The 15,967-nt window shown below is 41.2% G+C and overlaps 1 protein-coding gene across 2 annotated transcripts in view; it reads left to right on the top strand.

The window, feature by feature from the left end:
• Positions 1-15,967, top strand: part of ptprub (protein tyrosine phosphatase receptor type Ub) — a 177,188-nt gene that overhangs the window by 96,501 nt on the left and 64,720 nt on the right. For both annotated transcript variants that reach the window (XM_080501174.1, XM_080501173.1), the window contains exons 4-7: positions 5,773-5,854; positions 8,573-8,688; positions 12,152-12,326; positions 15,271-15,564. In XM_080501174.1, the coding sequence (XP_080357300.1) occupies positions 5,773-5,854; positions 8,573-8,688; positions 12,152-12,326; positions 15,271-15,564 (667 nt within the window). The remainder of the gene's footprint in view (positions 1-5,772; positions 5,855-8,572; positions 8,689-12,151; positions 12,327-15,270; positions 15,565-15,967) is intronic.

Genomic DNA, 15,967 nt, shown 5'->3' with positions numbered 1-15,967 from the left:
TTTGTTCTGTGTTAATCAGACATTATTAAAAACCAGTATTATCAATTTAAAACATCATGCAGAACTCAACACAACACCCGTTCAGCCAAGATGACATACAAAGACTATTGCCATCAGCAAAACGTACTAATTTTGTTATAAATTTTCTAGTTATTGGTTAATAGTGTGTTACTACCCAAAGTAGTGGCATTTGCATTGCATTATTACTGCGTTATTACCAACACTGGTTGTTATCCAGTAAGAATACAGTGAGGACGTCTGTGGCATTTTGATTTTCTCCTGCTGAGTATTTTTAGTACCACATTAGATGCAACCTGTGTGACTTTAAGTACAAGAATGTTTCCATTATGTCAGCTTCTGAAAAGGTGTGACGCAGTCCCTTTGGATTTCAGGTGATCAACAGCCTGTCATTAAACTAGCAAAGCACTCTATTGAGGCAGAAGGAGAATAACACTTTTTTAATATTTGTCTCTAAGTAAAATAAATCCCAGGAGAATGCACATTGTTTTAAAGACAGTTTTCAAATCCGCAGGGGTTTCTGCTTTATTAGATTTTAGGACATATTGGAGAACCCCGCTCCTCGCCGACAGCGCAGGGATACAAAATGTCAGCGTAGCCTTTTGCACTGCACAGATACAGATGTGAGATTACAGTCAAGGTCGCTCGTTTCACAATATTGGGTGTAATGAAATACCGTGTTTACGACACACACAATGGCTGCTTCTGTCTTGAAAATGTCATTGTCGAATGCCATTAAAAATCCAGTCGGAGAAATATTCTGATAATCACCAAAACAAAGGGGATTAGTATGCTGAAAGCCCAAATCAGCCTTGGCTCATTAATTCACCCGCCTGGTGATTTGAAAAGTATTTTTTTTCATTAATCATACTTCTAATGCTCAATGATTTTATCAGTAATTCAGGGCTTAGATAATTTTTCCCCCCTTCCCCACAACATGTTCATGTTCTCAGTTATTTTGGTGTAAATTATAAGCTCAGTGTCTGATCAGGTTGACCTTTATATTAATGTCAGCGGTGACATGGATTACATGTGCATCACCTCCTCATATCACAGTTGGGAAATTGGGACTCAGAGTTCAATGGATTTTGGGACTGAAAATGTAGCGGAGAAGGATCACCTTGAGATGTCTTGATTGAAGGTGTGTGTGTGTGTGTGTGTGTGTGTGTGTGTGTGTGTGTGTGTGTGTGTGTGTGTGTGTGTGTGTGTGTGTGTGTGTGTGTGTGTGTGTGTGTGTGTGTGTGTGTGTGTGTGTGTGTGTGTGTGTGTGTGTGTGTGTGTGTGTGTGTGTGTGTGTGTGTGTGTGCGCGTGTGTGTGTGTGTGTTTGCTGTACATTGCCATATTTCGATGTGCCTGGTATTGGTGTGTTTGCATTACCTGGAGAACCTTGGTATCAAATATTAAAGATGTTATCAGCCCTTCAGGACTGCCAATGACCGCCAGAGACACCCTCACTTCTTCACAGTTTCACCTCTCCTTTTTCAAAATGTCAGTCTTCTTTATCTGAGCTTTTTATTCTTTATTTCACATGACGTTTTTTCCTGCCTTCACTGCCTGTTACAGGAGTTGCTGATTTAAGGATATTGGGAATCAGTCATATGTTATGTCAAGTCTTCTGTTTGCTTCTGTCAAGCTGCTCATTAAATGGCTCTTCAGTCTCATTAAGATTTCAGTGGACCCAATAGCAGAGCATGAGTGAAAGCAAAAAACTTGACTTTGAATGAATTGCTTTATTGTTTTATGCTTTCTACCTGAAGAAACCTGCTGGTTTGAACTGTTTGTATCTGATCTAAAGCTACGAGACTGTGGGGCCCAACTGCAACAGCTGGGGCAGGATATTAAGATTCATTCAGACCTAGTAGTAGTAAAGTTGACCAGTAGTAAAAAGAGGCAACAAATGATGTGGTGGATAAAGTGACCAGTGCCATAACTTTTAATCAGGAGACTTAGAAGACTTTTGAGAAACCAAAAATGAGTATCAAGAAAGAAAAAGAAAATCAAAAATAAACTGTACAATGAAGATTGCTTTGGCCAAGACAAAAACACAGACGTTTGTAAATAAGAAACCAATGATTAAAAAGAATGTTACATTTCCATTACCAAAATATTGAAAACAATCTTTTTTGACAAAGTTTCAGACGTATTTCCTATGTACAAGCTGCAGGAGCATGACATCTGAAATCAAACTGACCCACTATGTAACTTTATCATGGCGTCATCATGTGTGATTGTTAGACCAATTCTTTTAAAAATGGCAAGACGTTGGCACCCTGGAGACACATCAAACTTTGTAAATGAGAAGTGGTGTGCCTCCTGCTTTTTTTGCCTGCGTCTTGACAGTCCTCCAAGCTGAGCCCGCAATGATGGAAAAGGGCTTTTGTGATATACTATTGAGCGCAAATTGCCATTGATGAGACAGATTCAATATACTCTGTCATTCTCTTCCTGTTATCCTTTGGCATTTTTTCACCTGAACAGATTTACACCAGCATGTCACCTTTTGAACTGTGAATCTTTAAGGGCTTATCTAAGCTATGGCTACATCTCATTGTGAGTGAACCCCACCCCCCCCCGTGTCTAAAGACGGCGCCCGACTCCAAACCAAAGGTAGAAGCTGGTTCACGGGAACAAATACAATGTGTTTTGATTTGTGTATGATACAACTCCTTTTAAAAGCCAATGTTACAGAGTAATGTTATGTGCCTCATAATGTGCTTTTTATACCTGCCGTAAATCACTCTATGACAGTTTACAGTTTTATTTTTCCAGAAGATGATTCTGGCATTTTTATCTTGTAAAAAGTAAAGTGAAGAGTGCATTAGAGTAAAACACCGGCATATGGAAAATTTCACCGTGGATGTGGCTTTCAATAAAGATCCAAGAAGGTTATTTATCAAAACAAATGCTCTTACTGCCTCCCTCCTAATAACCTTCCCTTTCTAATGAGCAAGACGACTGAGGATTACCCAGCAATCAATCTCCTCAGTGCTTTAGCTCAGCTAAGAGTAATACCACCTTCAATTAGACTTTCAAGACATTTCTTCCCCTCTTTTTCTTGTATACCATTAAGTCTAATCAGTGTTTGTGGCTGGATCTGATGGTGGTCTAATGGCATTGCCATGTGTGTGCTTACACAGCTAATTCAGGTCAATGCACCCAGAGATATTTTGCTTTAATCATGGCTGTTAATTTTGTTTAGTTAAGCAAAGGTTCCTAAGTGGTGAAAGAAGGGAGGTTACAAGAAAAGAAGCAAACAGAAACAAATAAAAGTGAGACCACGATTAATAGAAATGTAGAAATAACAAAGGTGGAGAACTGAATATCGCTGAGGATTTTAAGAAACGAGAGATTCTAGAGACAAGTGGAAATGATGAAAAATATCAGTCTTTGAATGTATTGCCATCTTCCTGCTCGGGTTCCAGTAGAGTCCGGAAACAACAGGAAAATTGACTCTGGCAGAAGGAGACAAGCCTCCGAGTTCCTCCCTCCCAGTAGAGAAGCCCGTTATAGACAGGGCAGCGTTAATGTCCAGTCAGGGAGACCCTGCAGCCAGCACCTTTCCTACTGCTTTTCTTTTCACCTCCCCCCCCCCCCCCCCACACACACACCTCTCCTTCTGTCCGCTCCGAGCTGCCCCTCTCAGCACGTTTTTCTGTGTGTCATTCTGTCTGGAGTTTTTCAGCTGACCCCAATCTCCTCGCATCCCATCACAATCTGTTTGTGAAGGTGCCTTCAGGGGTCATGCATGGCTGGCTTTGTTGTCACACCAGTTGGCGTCTCCCTTTCCGAGTCCAGAGAGGTGGAACATCTCCATCCTGCTGACTGTGGAAGGCTGGATTTACCGGCCAGAGGTTGTTGAGACTCTTAAATTAGATGGTAACACACAACAGGATTGTGGTGACGAAGTTAATCTGATTGTCATGGATCTTCCTTTGTGCATGACAATGCTCTAAAGACGGATTTCTACTAAAAACATAAATCTCCGTTATGAAGAATGAATGTCAGGTTGGCACACGTGTTATAATTCCCCCAATCAACAAAAGAGATAGTCAAAAAGCTCTTATCTGACCAAAGTTCAAGGTTCATACAGAATATGAGATGATTCACTTGTGAACACTGTGACATGATTCAAGTCTTTTAAAAAGTATCTTCATCCAATTGTCTTTTTCCTAGAATGTTTAGCCACATCTGATGTCAGAAGTGGTGGTTCATTTTGTAAAATTAACCAAATCATGCCACACAATGGCCTTGATTTGCTAAAAGGGAAACCTGTCTCGACCTTATCGTAATGATAGAGCTCCATGAAACCCATTTTAATAAATGTAGCTGATTCTCTGTCCCACCTGCTTCCACCCACTGGATGTGCCTAACACCTACATGATGGGTATAATAGTCAGTTTCGAACCACAAGTGATGAACCCCTGACTATGTTCATAAATGCTTCTTTTGTTGTTCATATGGCTGCTGCTGATGTTTCTCTTGCTGCTTGAAATGCCACCAATACATGATACAAACTCAGGCTCATCATGGCACGAAAAACCCCAACATTAATTTTCAGTGAAGCAAAGCCAGCTTGTCTTGCTCCTGATTTTAATTTTGATGTCAACTTTGTTAACCCTGAAAGATTATACTGTTACATGATTCAGTCTGTGTCCTCACAATGATGATTAATGTGAAAGAATTCCCAAACAGTTTGTGCTCATATGCCATTCATTGGCCCCGAGCACGTCTGCACTACGACAGTTCAATCGCAACAACATGCAAACTCTGGCCGAGGATAGAACCTGTGACATTCTGACTGTGAGCTGATTGTGCTAACCACTACACCACGGTGTGGTCTCCAAGTAACTTCAGAGGATGAATATAAATATAGATATTATTAACTATAGTGATAAAACGATTGGTTGCATTTGTGTTTTTTTGAGATCCTGAACTATGTCATCTGTCTGACTTTGAAAATAATACTTTGTGGTGCATTTCAGCTCTGTATGCAGACACAACACTGGAAGTACTGGAGTGTCTATGTGTGTGTAGACAGGTTGGCTGTGTGAAAATCAAGACCCTGTGAAAGGAGCTCGGTCGTAATCATTTGGTCAGAGGATTATGAGAAGCGATAACTCAAAGCTGGCCTTTGATCAAACATGTGGATTGAGGACTCTCCTTGGTGCTGTGAAAATAAGCATCACCCCGCTGTCTCATAACTCTTTCACTATTACTGAGGATGGTGATTTGATATTGATCAGGTTTCATGAGAGCTCAGCGCTCCCCTGGCTTATTGTTCCTCTGGACAATGTGGAGGCTTGTCCTCCCTTGAGTCTGTTGGCCCTGTGCAAGCTGTATTATTATTTGCTGCTATGGCTTCACAACAGCCTGTGTCCTGAATGTACAGCAGGGCTTATGAATCAGGAACTACAATGTATGCTTCCTGATAAAGCAATTATTTCTTTTGCCCCTGCAGACAGAAGCGAAACATATCCATCTTTCTGTTCTCATGCTTCTGTCTTTCTCCTGTTCCTCTCATTGTCTTGCTTTTTGTTTTGGGTCAGCAGATGCTCAATGATGTGGCCATGGGCTTGTTTGTAATTAATGTTTCTGTCACCAATGGGAATTCCAGCTATAGAAATCACACAGCCTGGAGTGTTCCTTAGAAAATTGCTCTTACGATGGAGCTTTGAAGAGTGTTCATCACAAGTATATGCCTGTCTGGTAATGAATTGAACCTGTTCTTTGTATTTCCATGCTCTCTTTTGCAGGTACTGATTGAGGCAACCGTTTCCAGAGAACGACGGGGCTACATTGCTTTAGATGACATCATGGTGCTCAACTATCCCTGCTGTAAGTACCACTTCTGACAATAGATATCAATTGCAGAAGGTGCTGCGGGAAAGAAGCATTTATAGATAGTTGAAAAAAGAGATTTCAAAGTGCATCAGACATAAATAAGATGAAGACAAGAGTCATGGCTGATTGACCTGATGTTCCAACTGCAGCTGGACCTGAGGCATCTAGTCACAAAAGTAGTGCCATTAAAACACTGTAACAACCAAAATGCCAACACTCCCGTCCACTTGAAAACTCACCTGTCTTTTTGCCCATAGCACAATTTGACAGCTCCATGTATCTGTTAATCATTAGAATCTTGATTTCTCCCTTTGATGGCTTTTATACTGTTATGTTGCTAGTTGCACAGAGAAGCTTTTGGCCATAAGTCACTTTGCACAAATGTTTTTTTTTCCCCCCATCCAGTACCAGATTTTGGAGCTTTATGAAAAGCCTTCACTGCAGTCTGGGTTTTTCCATAATGAATGGTTCCCTACAGGAGAGGGCTTTTTGTGTCATTGCAGGGAAAGTGCAGTAGTTCAGTGGGTTGTCAGCCCCTGAGGACCAGGTGTAAAACATATTCACTAAGACCCCTGAGCCTAATGCCTGGACAAAGTCTCTGACTGTCACTTACATGTTCCCTGTGCAGCCCACTGCTGAGCACAAGGGCTCTTGTCCGCTCACAGTACATTTAACACCCATGGTCCACACTACTTTCAAGTGACTTGTATAACTATTGTGATTGTTATAGAGCTTGTCGGATATTTTAATCTCAGGTGTATCTATCTTATGTCTCTGTTAATATTTATACATCTCCCGTTGTTTAACAGGAGTGTTTTGATTCAAGCTGAGATCCACTTTTCAAAGATGCCACATTAAAGAAGAGTATAGCGCTGGTAATTTTGTTAAACAAACACTGGCTGTGAGATTGGTTCGTACCCCTGCTGTATGCAAGCCACCTAGTCAGCCGCCCTGTTACTCCCAGACAAGGCAGATGGCATCTTCTGAATGCTCCCACTGTGGCCATTAAATAATTAAGACTCTCATCAAGACCTGAGCGTCCCTTATGATGTGGCACATGGCCAGCCCACGTTACTTGGCAGCAAAGAATCTGTGGGGGGGGGCGGAGAGGGAGTGAAAAGCCAAAAAGGAAGTGTTGCATAGTGAGAAAATAAAATAAAATATACTCCTCGCTCGATCATTTTTGTATAAATCTGGTTAAAAACATGGTTGACATTTGTGTCTCATTCTCCTGGGTCCCAGACTTTGACTGTGAAACTCGTGTTGCAGTCCAATAAAATATTTATCACGCTAAAGAGTCCTGAGGATAAGATCTGACACATTTAGCTGTATAACACTGAGCCTCTTGCCAACTGTAGAATCCCTTCATTCTCATTCTTGCTCGTTCCGGTGTTTGTTTACTGTATATTTGCCTTGCAGTCATGAATTATGAATTAACCTTCGGAGGGAAAGTCACTCAAAGGAAACATGGACACATGTAGGGCGCAGGCGTAAGTACTCTAGCGTAGTTACTTACTCTACAGGAACAAGATCGAGTAATCATCGGCTCCTTGTCACATTGGGCCAAAACAAAATAAAAAATATATGCAGTAGATTTCAGGGACCCAAACATTTACATCTCCCTGTGATGCTTCACTTTCACAGTTTCTGTGCCATCTCCTTATGTCAATCACCCAGAGTGACATGTTGTCATGTCCTACCCCATTTCTCAGAGATGGCAGGCAGCGCTGTTGGCATTTACCTAGTGATTTGGCTCAGCAGGGGTTTCGTTCTCACTGCTCTATTGTTAATCATGAAGTTGGGTGAGAGGGCTACTCCCACACACTGACTCATTGGCAGATCTGCACAGCATGCTGGGACATTATTAGTCAAAATGTGGAGAGCTTACTCCATGGCTTCTCTTCTGCAGATCCACTCCCACATTCTGTTCATCTATAGATGGCCTATAATCTGATTTTCTTCATTCACAAGTTATTTTAGTAAAGGACATCGAGTGGTCCCATCAGCACGTTTCTATTTATCCAATTTCCTCCATAATGAACATTCCTATTTTAATATATGTATAGTTCAACATTGCATTTTATATGTAAATGGTATGCTCGAAATACTCTGCTTGATACATTTGTATGTATTAATTTTGACGACTACATCAGCTTTTGTAAACTGCTGCAAACAGTTGTGTGTGTGTGTGTGTGTGTGTGTGTGTGTGTGTGTGTGTGTGTGTGTGTGTGTGTGTGCGTGTGTGCGTGCGTGCGTGCGTGCGTGCGTGCGTGCGTGCGTGCGTGCGTGCGTGCGTGCGTGCGTGCGTGCGTGCGTGCGTGCGTGCGTGCGTTTAGTAGACATAGGTAGTTATGAAATTAAACTGGATGCATCAATATGCCCCAAGTAGAACTTAACATTCATGCTTTACTTATCATGTTGTGAAAAAAATCAGCTCATACCACACTTGAATAAAGCTCAAGCTCAATCTCAAATGTTTCATTTCTTAAAGCTCTTCCAATGATTTATAAGTTTGGTGAAAGATTCACATAGTTGCATACCAAAGTCTGGCTCCACAAAGATCAGTGCTTGAAAGTTTTGCTTCACTTACGAGTGAAATCCAAAAGAAAAACTTGACAAAATATGACTTTATCTGTATCCACCTCTTCTTTCTTGCTGAAAGCTAATGCTGTGTGTTCACCTCCCAATATTTCTCCCCGTCTGTCTCCTCAGATAAGGCACCACACTTCTCCAGGCTGGGAGATGAGGAGGTCAACGCTGGGCAAAATGCCACTTTCCAGTGTGTTGCGGCAGGAAGGGCATCGGAGGCTGAGACGTTCTTGTTGGAGGTCAGTGGTTTAATGGTGGAGATTACAGCTGAAGTAATCTGTGTGTCTGACTTGCGCAAGTCTCTAAAGTGAACACTGGTTTTAGTCAAACCGACACACAAATGAGTATCCGACGTGAACGGTAGGAGAAATAGATATGTTTAATTCCTCAGTGCAAACATCTGAGTCATTGTGGTTCTTTCTGTTTTATTTTGAGCGTATGCTTATTAAGTTTCTCTTTGTGTTTTCTTTCTTTGTCCTTTATTTGCATTCCATTGCAGATTTGATGCGTTTGTATTCATTTGGTTGATTTTCTCATAGCAAGTTTTCAAAGCCATTTCTAAACAGAGGCTAAACTTCAGCAGGTATGGCATAAAGAGGCACTTGAGTGTCTCAGTCCTGCTTAAGGAACATCTGACAGATCTGAACATTGTTTCTAATCTGCACCATTTAAAATGAATAAGGTAAGCTGACAATGTAAATACAAATAACAGTATGCTGTGCGGGAGTTGACATAATTTGCAGCAGCATTTTAAGTGGAGTGTTTTACTCTAAACAACCAGTGCAACAAGGTTGTCTCGGGGAATTATGTGTCCCAGATGTGTTTGTGCTTAAGGAAAGACAACTCACACAGGCTGAATGTTGTGAAGGCCGTGGAGGCCTTGAAGCTTCTTCAATACGGCACTTTTGAAAAGTTGCACTGTTTACAGGATCATATCGTTCTTTACTTGCTTCAAATCATGTGTCGCATTTCAGATATCCGTCTTTTCATCTCGAATGGCTCGCTCGGTGAAGGTCACCCGGGTCCAGACAGTATTTACTTCTGTTGGGAATAACTGTGGTCTTAAAATCCCTCTCTTCATGTGGGCCCAATTAAAGAACCACACGTTTTTGTCCTGTAGGACTTTATTCTTTTTCATCTCGTGCTGCAATTACTGTGCAGCCGCACATGTTATGCTTTTGCCGACATCGTACCGCCCACTACAGCCAGTGTTAATCACGGTTGAGTCAGCTGAACCAGCTGCATTGTTTGGAGCTGGGAGACGTGTGACTTTAGGTAATTGAGGCGTCCTCGTACTCACCTTTCTGCTCGCATTATCAAATTGTTCATTTGATCCCAACCCAAGAATGAAGACAAATGCTTTGGGTAATTACCTGGCATAACCACACAGATGCAGGTTATAACAAGATCTCCAAGGTCTCCTTTGCTTTCAGCTGTCTCCTTCACAATCTTCTCAGATAGGTTTTTTTTCTCCCTTTGCTCACACCTTTCAGTGCATTTTTTTTGTTTGTTACATGAAGGCAAATCGCAGTTGTTTTCTGTTGCTTTGCCCTTTTGTGTTGATGGCATCGCCGCACGAGCTGCAGCAGCCTTGGCTGCACACGTCTGCCAGATTAACAGATCGTTTTGGCGTTTCCTCTCCAATTAGCCAAAGCCAGATTGTTTATATAACATGAAACAATCTTGTGCTTATTTGATTCATCTTTTTTTCCCTTCTGCCTGTTTTCTATAATTCAGAGACAAGGTATCAAAAAGAAGTTAGTGTGGAGAAATGTAGGAATTTTTTTTTTTTTGATGAACCCATGTTTTTTTTCCCCCCAGCAATCACAGGATTTATTGACTGCTTAACTGCGGGTGTTTATGTGTTTGTTTGTAAAGGGTCAGTCAGAGGGTGGTGTGGTGTGTGGGTTGGTGAAAGGCCCGGATCAGAGGTACAACAGAACCCCAGATGGCCAGGCATGACCTGAAGGTCTCCTATTTAATCCCAGCGTGCTGTGAATCCTCTGAAAAGTGACAGATCAGAAGTATGAGTTTCACAAGTTGTGTCCACCATTTCACACAACGAAAATGGCCCGAGAACATGAGAAAAAAAAAATGTCAGATCTAATGTGCTTTGCTGAAAACAATGTGGTTTTGACAGATGCGTGTTCCTTTCTAATGGTGTGGAAGAATGTGAGAAATGTCTGCCGTAGTACAACAGCAAAGTGCATCATGCAACAATCAATCATCATTAATTTTTTTTATTATAATTTTTTCATTGGTTTTTCATTTCTTGCTCCAACTCACAGTTGTTTATGTTCATTTTCTACTATTCTTCATTTGTCACTTTTAAGTTTGATCCAAAGCATAAACCTTTTCCATGGCTATTCATTTATCGAATCTGATTAAACCTTAATGCATTAAAGGACAGCTGTCTTTCAGTTGCAACCACTGAGCAGTTAAATCTTTTAGTTCAATAACACTGCACACTGCCAACCCCGCATATGCATCCATTAAGGGAGGATGCTCATAGCCTCTATCACCCCTGTAATCCCAATTATTTTAACAGGATTTCATTTGTTTATGTTGAAGCATATCTTATTGTCATATTGCATTATTAAATCAGTCGGATGATTCGGTCATTCCAATTAAATTATACACAATTGGACAGTCCTTTTTTTATCACATGGCTCTGAGAGGAAGTGACCCAGATAGCAATAATTTCAGCGCATTTTGTTGTATTATTAGCTTACAGTCCCAGGAGTTAACTCGCAAGTAACTGTGTACAAGGGCTTGCTACAGTAAAGGTCATATATGTGTGTGTGTGTGTGTGACTGTGCCTAATGCGGAGGTTGGAGACTTTTAATGAATAACAAATACAACAGTACATCAAACTTAATGAGGCAAAACTATAAATAAGGTAGACAGCATGAAATACAAGAAAGAACACATTGTGAAAAGGGAGACGAGTTGAAGGGTAAAGAATAAAAGACCTCCTCGTCATATATTCATTTTAACATACAATGCACTTTCTACATGGTACAGATGTGTGTTACACTTTGACAGTCTTACTTTAATTTGTGGAGCTTCTCTATCTAACTTGACAACCAGCCGATTTTGTTAGTGAGTCTATAAGAACATTAAAGCTGTGTAAATTAAAGGGCCACTTCACTTTTTTTTTTTAACAAGTGAAGGTCAGTTTGCAGTCATAGTCGGTGCTGCTCAGCATGTGTGCACAGCTGTCTCTTGCCGTCCTTCTGGCCAGAATTACGAACTGGGAATGGTGAGTTTGAAGGATGTGGCCATTTACCGTGCAGACAGGAAGGATATAATGAAGAGACTTTTATCAAATTGGACTGGGGAATGTTTAAGAAGTGTACGGTTTCACACTGACAAGTAAAAGACAAGATAGCTCAGTCTGTCTTTTTGCTTTAGATCTCACAACTTCAGGGAAATCTGATACGTTTGGAATGAAGAATCCCTGTAATATCTGTCATGTGTATACATTTGATGTATTCTACATACATGTGGGTATGTGAGCCTTTAAGTGTATGTGAACATGTTCGGCTCTAGTGTGTGTGCGTGTGCGTGTGCGTGTGCGTGTGCGTGTGCGTGCGTGTGCGTGTGCGTGTGCGTGTGTGTGTGTGTGTGTGTGTGTGTGTGTGTGTGAACACACCGTGACCCTCCCGGGTTTCTCTGACCCTGTCCTTTTCTACTTTTCAGAGACACAACGGAGACATTTTAACAATGGCTTCGGTCAAGCACCTGGGCCACCGGCGCTTTGTAGTGTCTTTCCAGCTAGACAGCGTCCAGCGATCTGATCAAGACCTTTACCGTTGTGTCACTCAGTCCCCCCGGGGCTCTGGGGTCTCAAATTTTGCTGAACTCGTTGTCAAAGGTAAACACTCTTCTTTTTCTCCATCTCCCATTTTTTTTCTTTTAGTCTCATCACTCCTCTCCTGTCTCTGTCATACAAACTATCAGTTTTCCTGCTGCTTTCATAATAGTCTGATTTTCCAATTATTATGATCACAGTGAGCTTCTCGTCGGAAGAGAATTAAAAAAGAAACTTTAACCCTGATTAAACACTATTTTTACATAAATGTAATACTCTTTCTCATCATATTTATCTTATTTCTGCTAAATTACCTCTTCATGAGGTTTTTTAGATCAGGGGTGTGCAACGTTGATCATTGTATTTGTCACAAGAAATAACTAATATTGTGTAGCATTAACTACATCTCCTTAAATTAAGACTATGATATACGCCTGCTATCTCTTACTTAAGATACACATAATAATAAAGTATATTCAGAGAAATTACAATCACTATTTGGTCCAGATGTGGTCAAAAATCACTTTCACTTTAATTTTTGTAAAGTGGCTTGCGGGTGGTATATTATATGAGCATGGATGTGCAGGTTGACCGTGTCTGACTGACAGTATCCCTGACATTGTTTCTGGCGCTGGAGTTGTCAAACAGACTTCAGTACTGAGCTCTTCAGCTCTCTGTCAAAAAGATGCTCACTTGACTTAGACTCCTACAGCCCCTGTCATATCATGTACCACAGATGGTGACCTCCCTCCCATTACTCACTTCAACCCCACAGCCTGACACCACTTTGACAGCATAGTAATGACATGGCTGTGGGTTTGATAGCATAACAAACTCCAGTCCTCAGCAAAGTGAAGATGAGAAAAGGGAAATAATGATGTGAAAGACTCTCACCCCTCCACACCCACCCCTTGTACCTTACTGTATGAAGCCACTATACAGTAGCTGTTTTAAAAGCCTGGTGTCTGGGCAGCAAGCAAGTTTGAGCGAGGTCAGAAGAAACGTTATCCATACCAGTGTTATGACTCTGTGGATGTCGGCTGGTCTATTTAGCCTGCCACACTGGAGCAGGCTGAAATATCTTAGCAACTGGTGGCTGGATTACCTTGAAATTTTGTGCAGACACTCTGACTAGCCTGAAAAGAAGCCTGGGAATTTTGTTAAACCTCTGACTTTTCCATCTTCCTTTTGATATGTTCACTTTGACACAGACGTTCACAATGTTATCAGGATTTATAGGTCAGGCGTTGGCCGACTATGTTTCCTCCAGTATTCAGTTGAACTATAATTTTGGCCTGTACATTGGTTTGAAACCCATAAATAAATACTCAAGTAAAATAGACAGTGCTTGTTTTGTACCATGCTAACTGCTAAACTATATCTAATTAGTGTCAGTTAGCAGATGGTTGCATTTAACAGAAAATTGAGTTTTATCTGTTTCCAGGCAATATGAGTATTTTTCATGTCACCGTGTTGTGGCACCCAATTTATTGCTGTCAAAGCATGCATTCTTAATAGTTTTTGATAAACTCATTGCTACTGTACAAATTGAAGCCTTTTAACCAAACTGTTACAAAAGTGTGTCACTAGGAACAGGCTGCAAAACTACAAGTCTGTGAATGTGCTGATAGAAAGTCATGAAATCCCATTTCATGTGCTCAAACTCTTAGTAACTAAACATCATTGTGTCTGCATGACTGCTGGCTTCCATACTCCCTTTTATAATCAGGACAATGTTATTTTTGGTAGAGCTGCACCACAAATAGATGTGATGGCCAGGTGTAGGTTATGCTCTCATCAACTCAGTTTAAGTTTGTGATCTGAAATGGCCTAATAAGATCACGCTGTTACAGAAGAGATTACTCATCCTATTAATGAGTTGAATGAATCCATTTGAATACAGTCGATAGCATGCAGGGATCCAGATGAAGTTCTCTTTTTTTTTTTCTTTTTACCCCTTGGAGCACAATAACCTTTCCACAAAATGAATAAAACATCTTTATATTTTTCCATATGTCGCTGTGTTGTGTTCTACATTTGATCATGAATACACTTGAAGTTGTGTTTTCAGTCTAAATATGTGTGCAGTAAAGTCCTTAATTAAACACATAGTGCGGGATTTAGCTTCAAAATGACTTTGAATCCTTGAAGAAACAAAGGGAAAGACTATTCATATGCTGAGAGAAATGGTTTGTAAAATATACAGGATGAAATATGGGATTAAAAAAAAAAGTTCCTGTGCTGCACAGGTGAACTGTGAAAGAAAAAAGGAGTCCGTTGTTTTGAATTTATTCTCATTGTCAGTGGCCTTAATTTGGCCTTTTGTTATGGATGCAGTTACTGATAACCCAAAGATGAGCCGCCGCAGGCTACAAGAAGCAGCACGGACGAGAGGTGAGGTTCTGGTGATGTTGAAAGCCCACAGAGAGGATTGCCATAAAAGACACAGACGCCTCTACAGAAATGAAGGATTAGTCACAGCCACTGATCTAACTCTGATCTTTTCTCATGCTTTGTCCTGCTTTCCTCTGCATTCCCACTCCTCACTCACACCGTCGTCCTTGTAATTGTTCAGTGGCTTGGATCAGTCAGTAAGTGACATTTGACCGGTGGACTCTGGGAGGAGTCTTTACTGACAGTGACGCAGTCTTTTATGACCTGCTGTGAAGACATTTAACAAAACATATGGTCCATTTGGTCTCCTCTCACCACTTTGCTAAAATGTATGCGCAGCTCTGGATGCCTTGTTATTAGGTATGACTAATCTGCTATTTGAACACAGTTTGACCTCCTCACATCATGCAGTCTCTGGAGACTCATTTAAGACTCAGTGGGCTTTAACATTGTGAAAAATATACTTACATACAACTGATTAGTAGAATGAATACCACAACTTGATTCCCTCATTTTGCTGCGGGTCAACCAGCAAATGCACTCACCATTACGGCCACTTATTTGAACTGGAAAACAAAAAACAAAAATCACTGATTTTCATTTCCTCTTTCAGTACCTCCATCCCCCATTGCGCCTCCCCAGCTGCTGCGCGCTGGCTCCACTTACCTGATCATCCAGCTCAACACCAACTCTATCCTGGGAGACGGTCCTATTACCAGGAAGGAGATTGAGTACCGCGCCAGCCAGTCTCCATGGTCGGAGGTGCATGGAGTCAACATGGTCACGTATAAGCTGTGGCACCTGGACCCAGACACGGAGTACCACATCAGTGTGCTGCTGACTCGGCCTGGAGAAGGAGGCACTGGCCCTCCCGGACCGCCTCTTGTGAGCAGAACCAAGTGCGCAGGTGAGCTTCCAGACTGAAAAAACACTCAACAGCTACACCAGAAGTCAGCTAATGTAGTGGTTCCTCTTGGATTTATGACTTTATTCTTCAACTACACCATTGTGAATTTGAGGTCCCTTGTGACACATTACTGCTTTTGTGCAAATGTGAGTTTTGATGTCCAATTTTGAAACCTTTTTACTGAGCTGATAAGGTTTATTCATCACGCTTCACTCAGAAAAGAAATAGAGAAAAAAAAACCCTCCACAAAATAATAAACACACATGTTTGAAAGCAAACTGTTTTGCTTTGGGCAGTGACTGCTGAAAACACACCACCCACCATCCACCTTACATTCATATTGCATGCTTTTTGTTTTAAAGGTACCCTCTGGAGTTTTCCTTGTAAACACATACAAGTTCTG

Source organism: Blennius ocellaris (assembly GCF_963422515.1).
Source record: "Blennius ocellaris genome assembly, chromosome: 8".
In the NCBI taxonomy this organism is placed as follows: domain Eukaryota; kingdom Metazoa; phylum Chordata; class Actinopteri; order Blenniiformes; family Blenniidae; genus Blennius; species Blennius ocellaris.
Note: the sequence above shows the minus strand (reverse complement) of the source record. Positions and strands in the feature narration are given on the sequence as shown.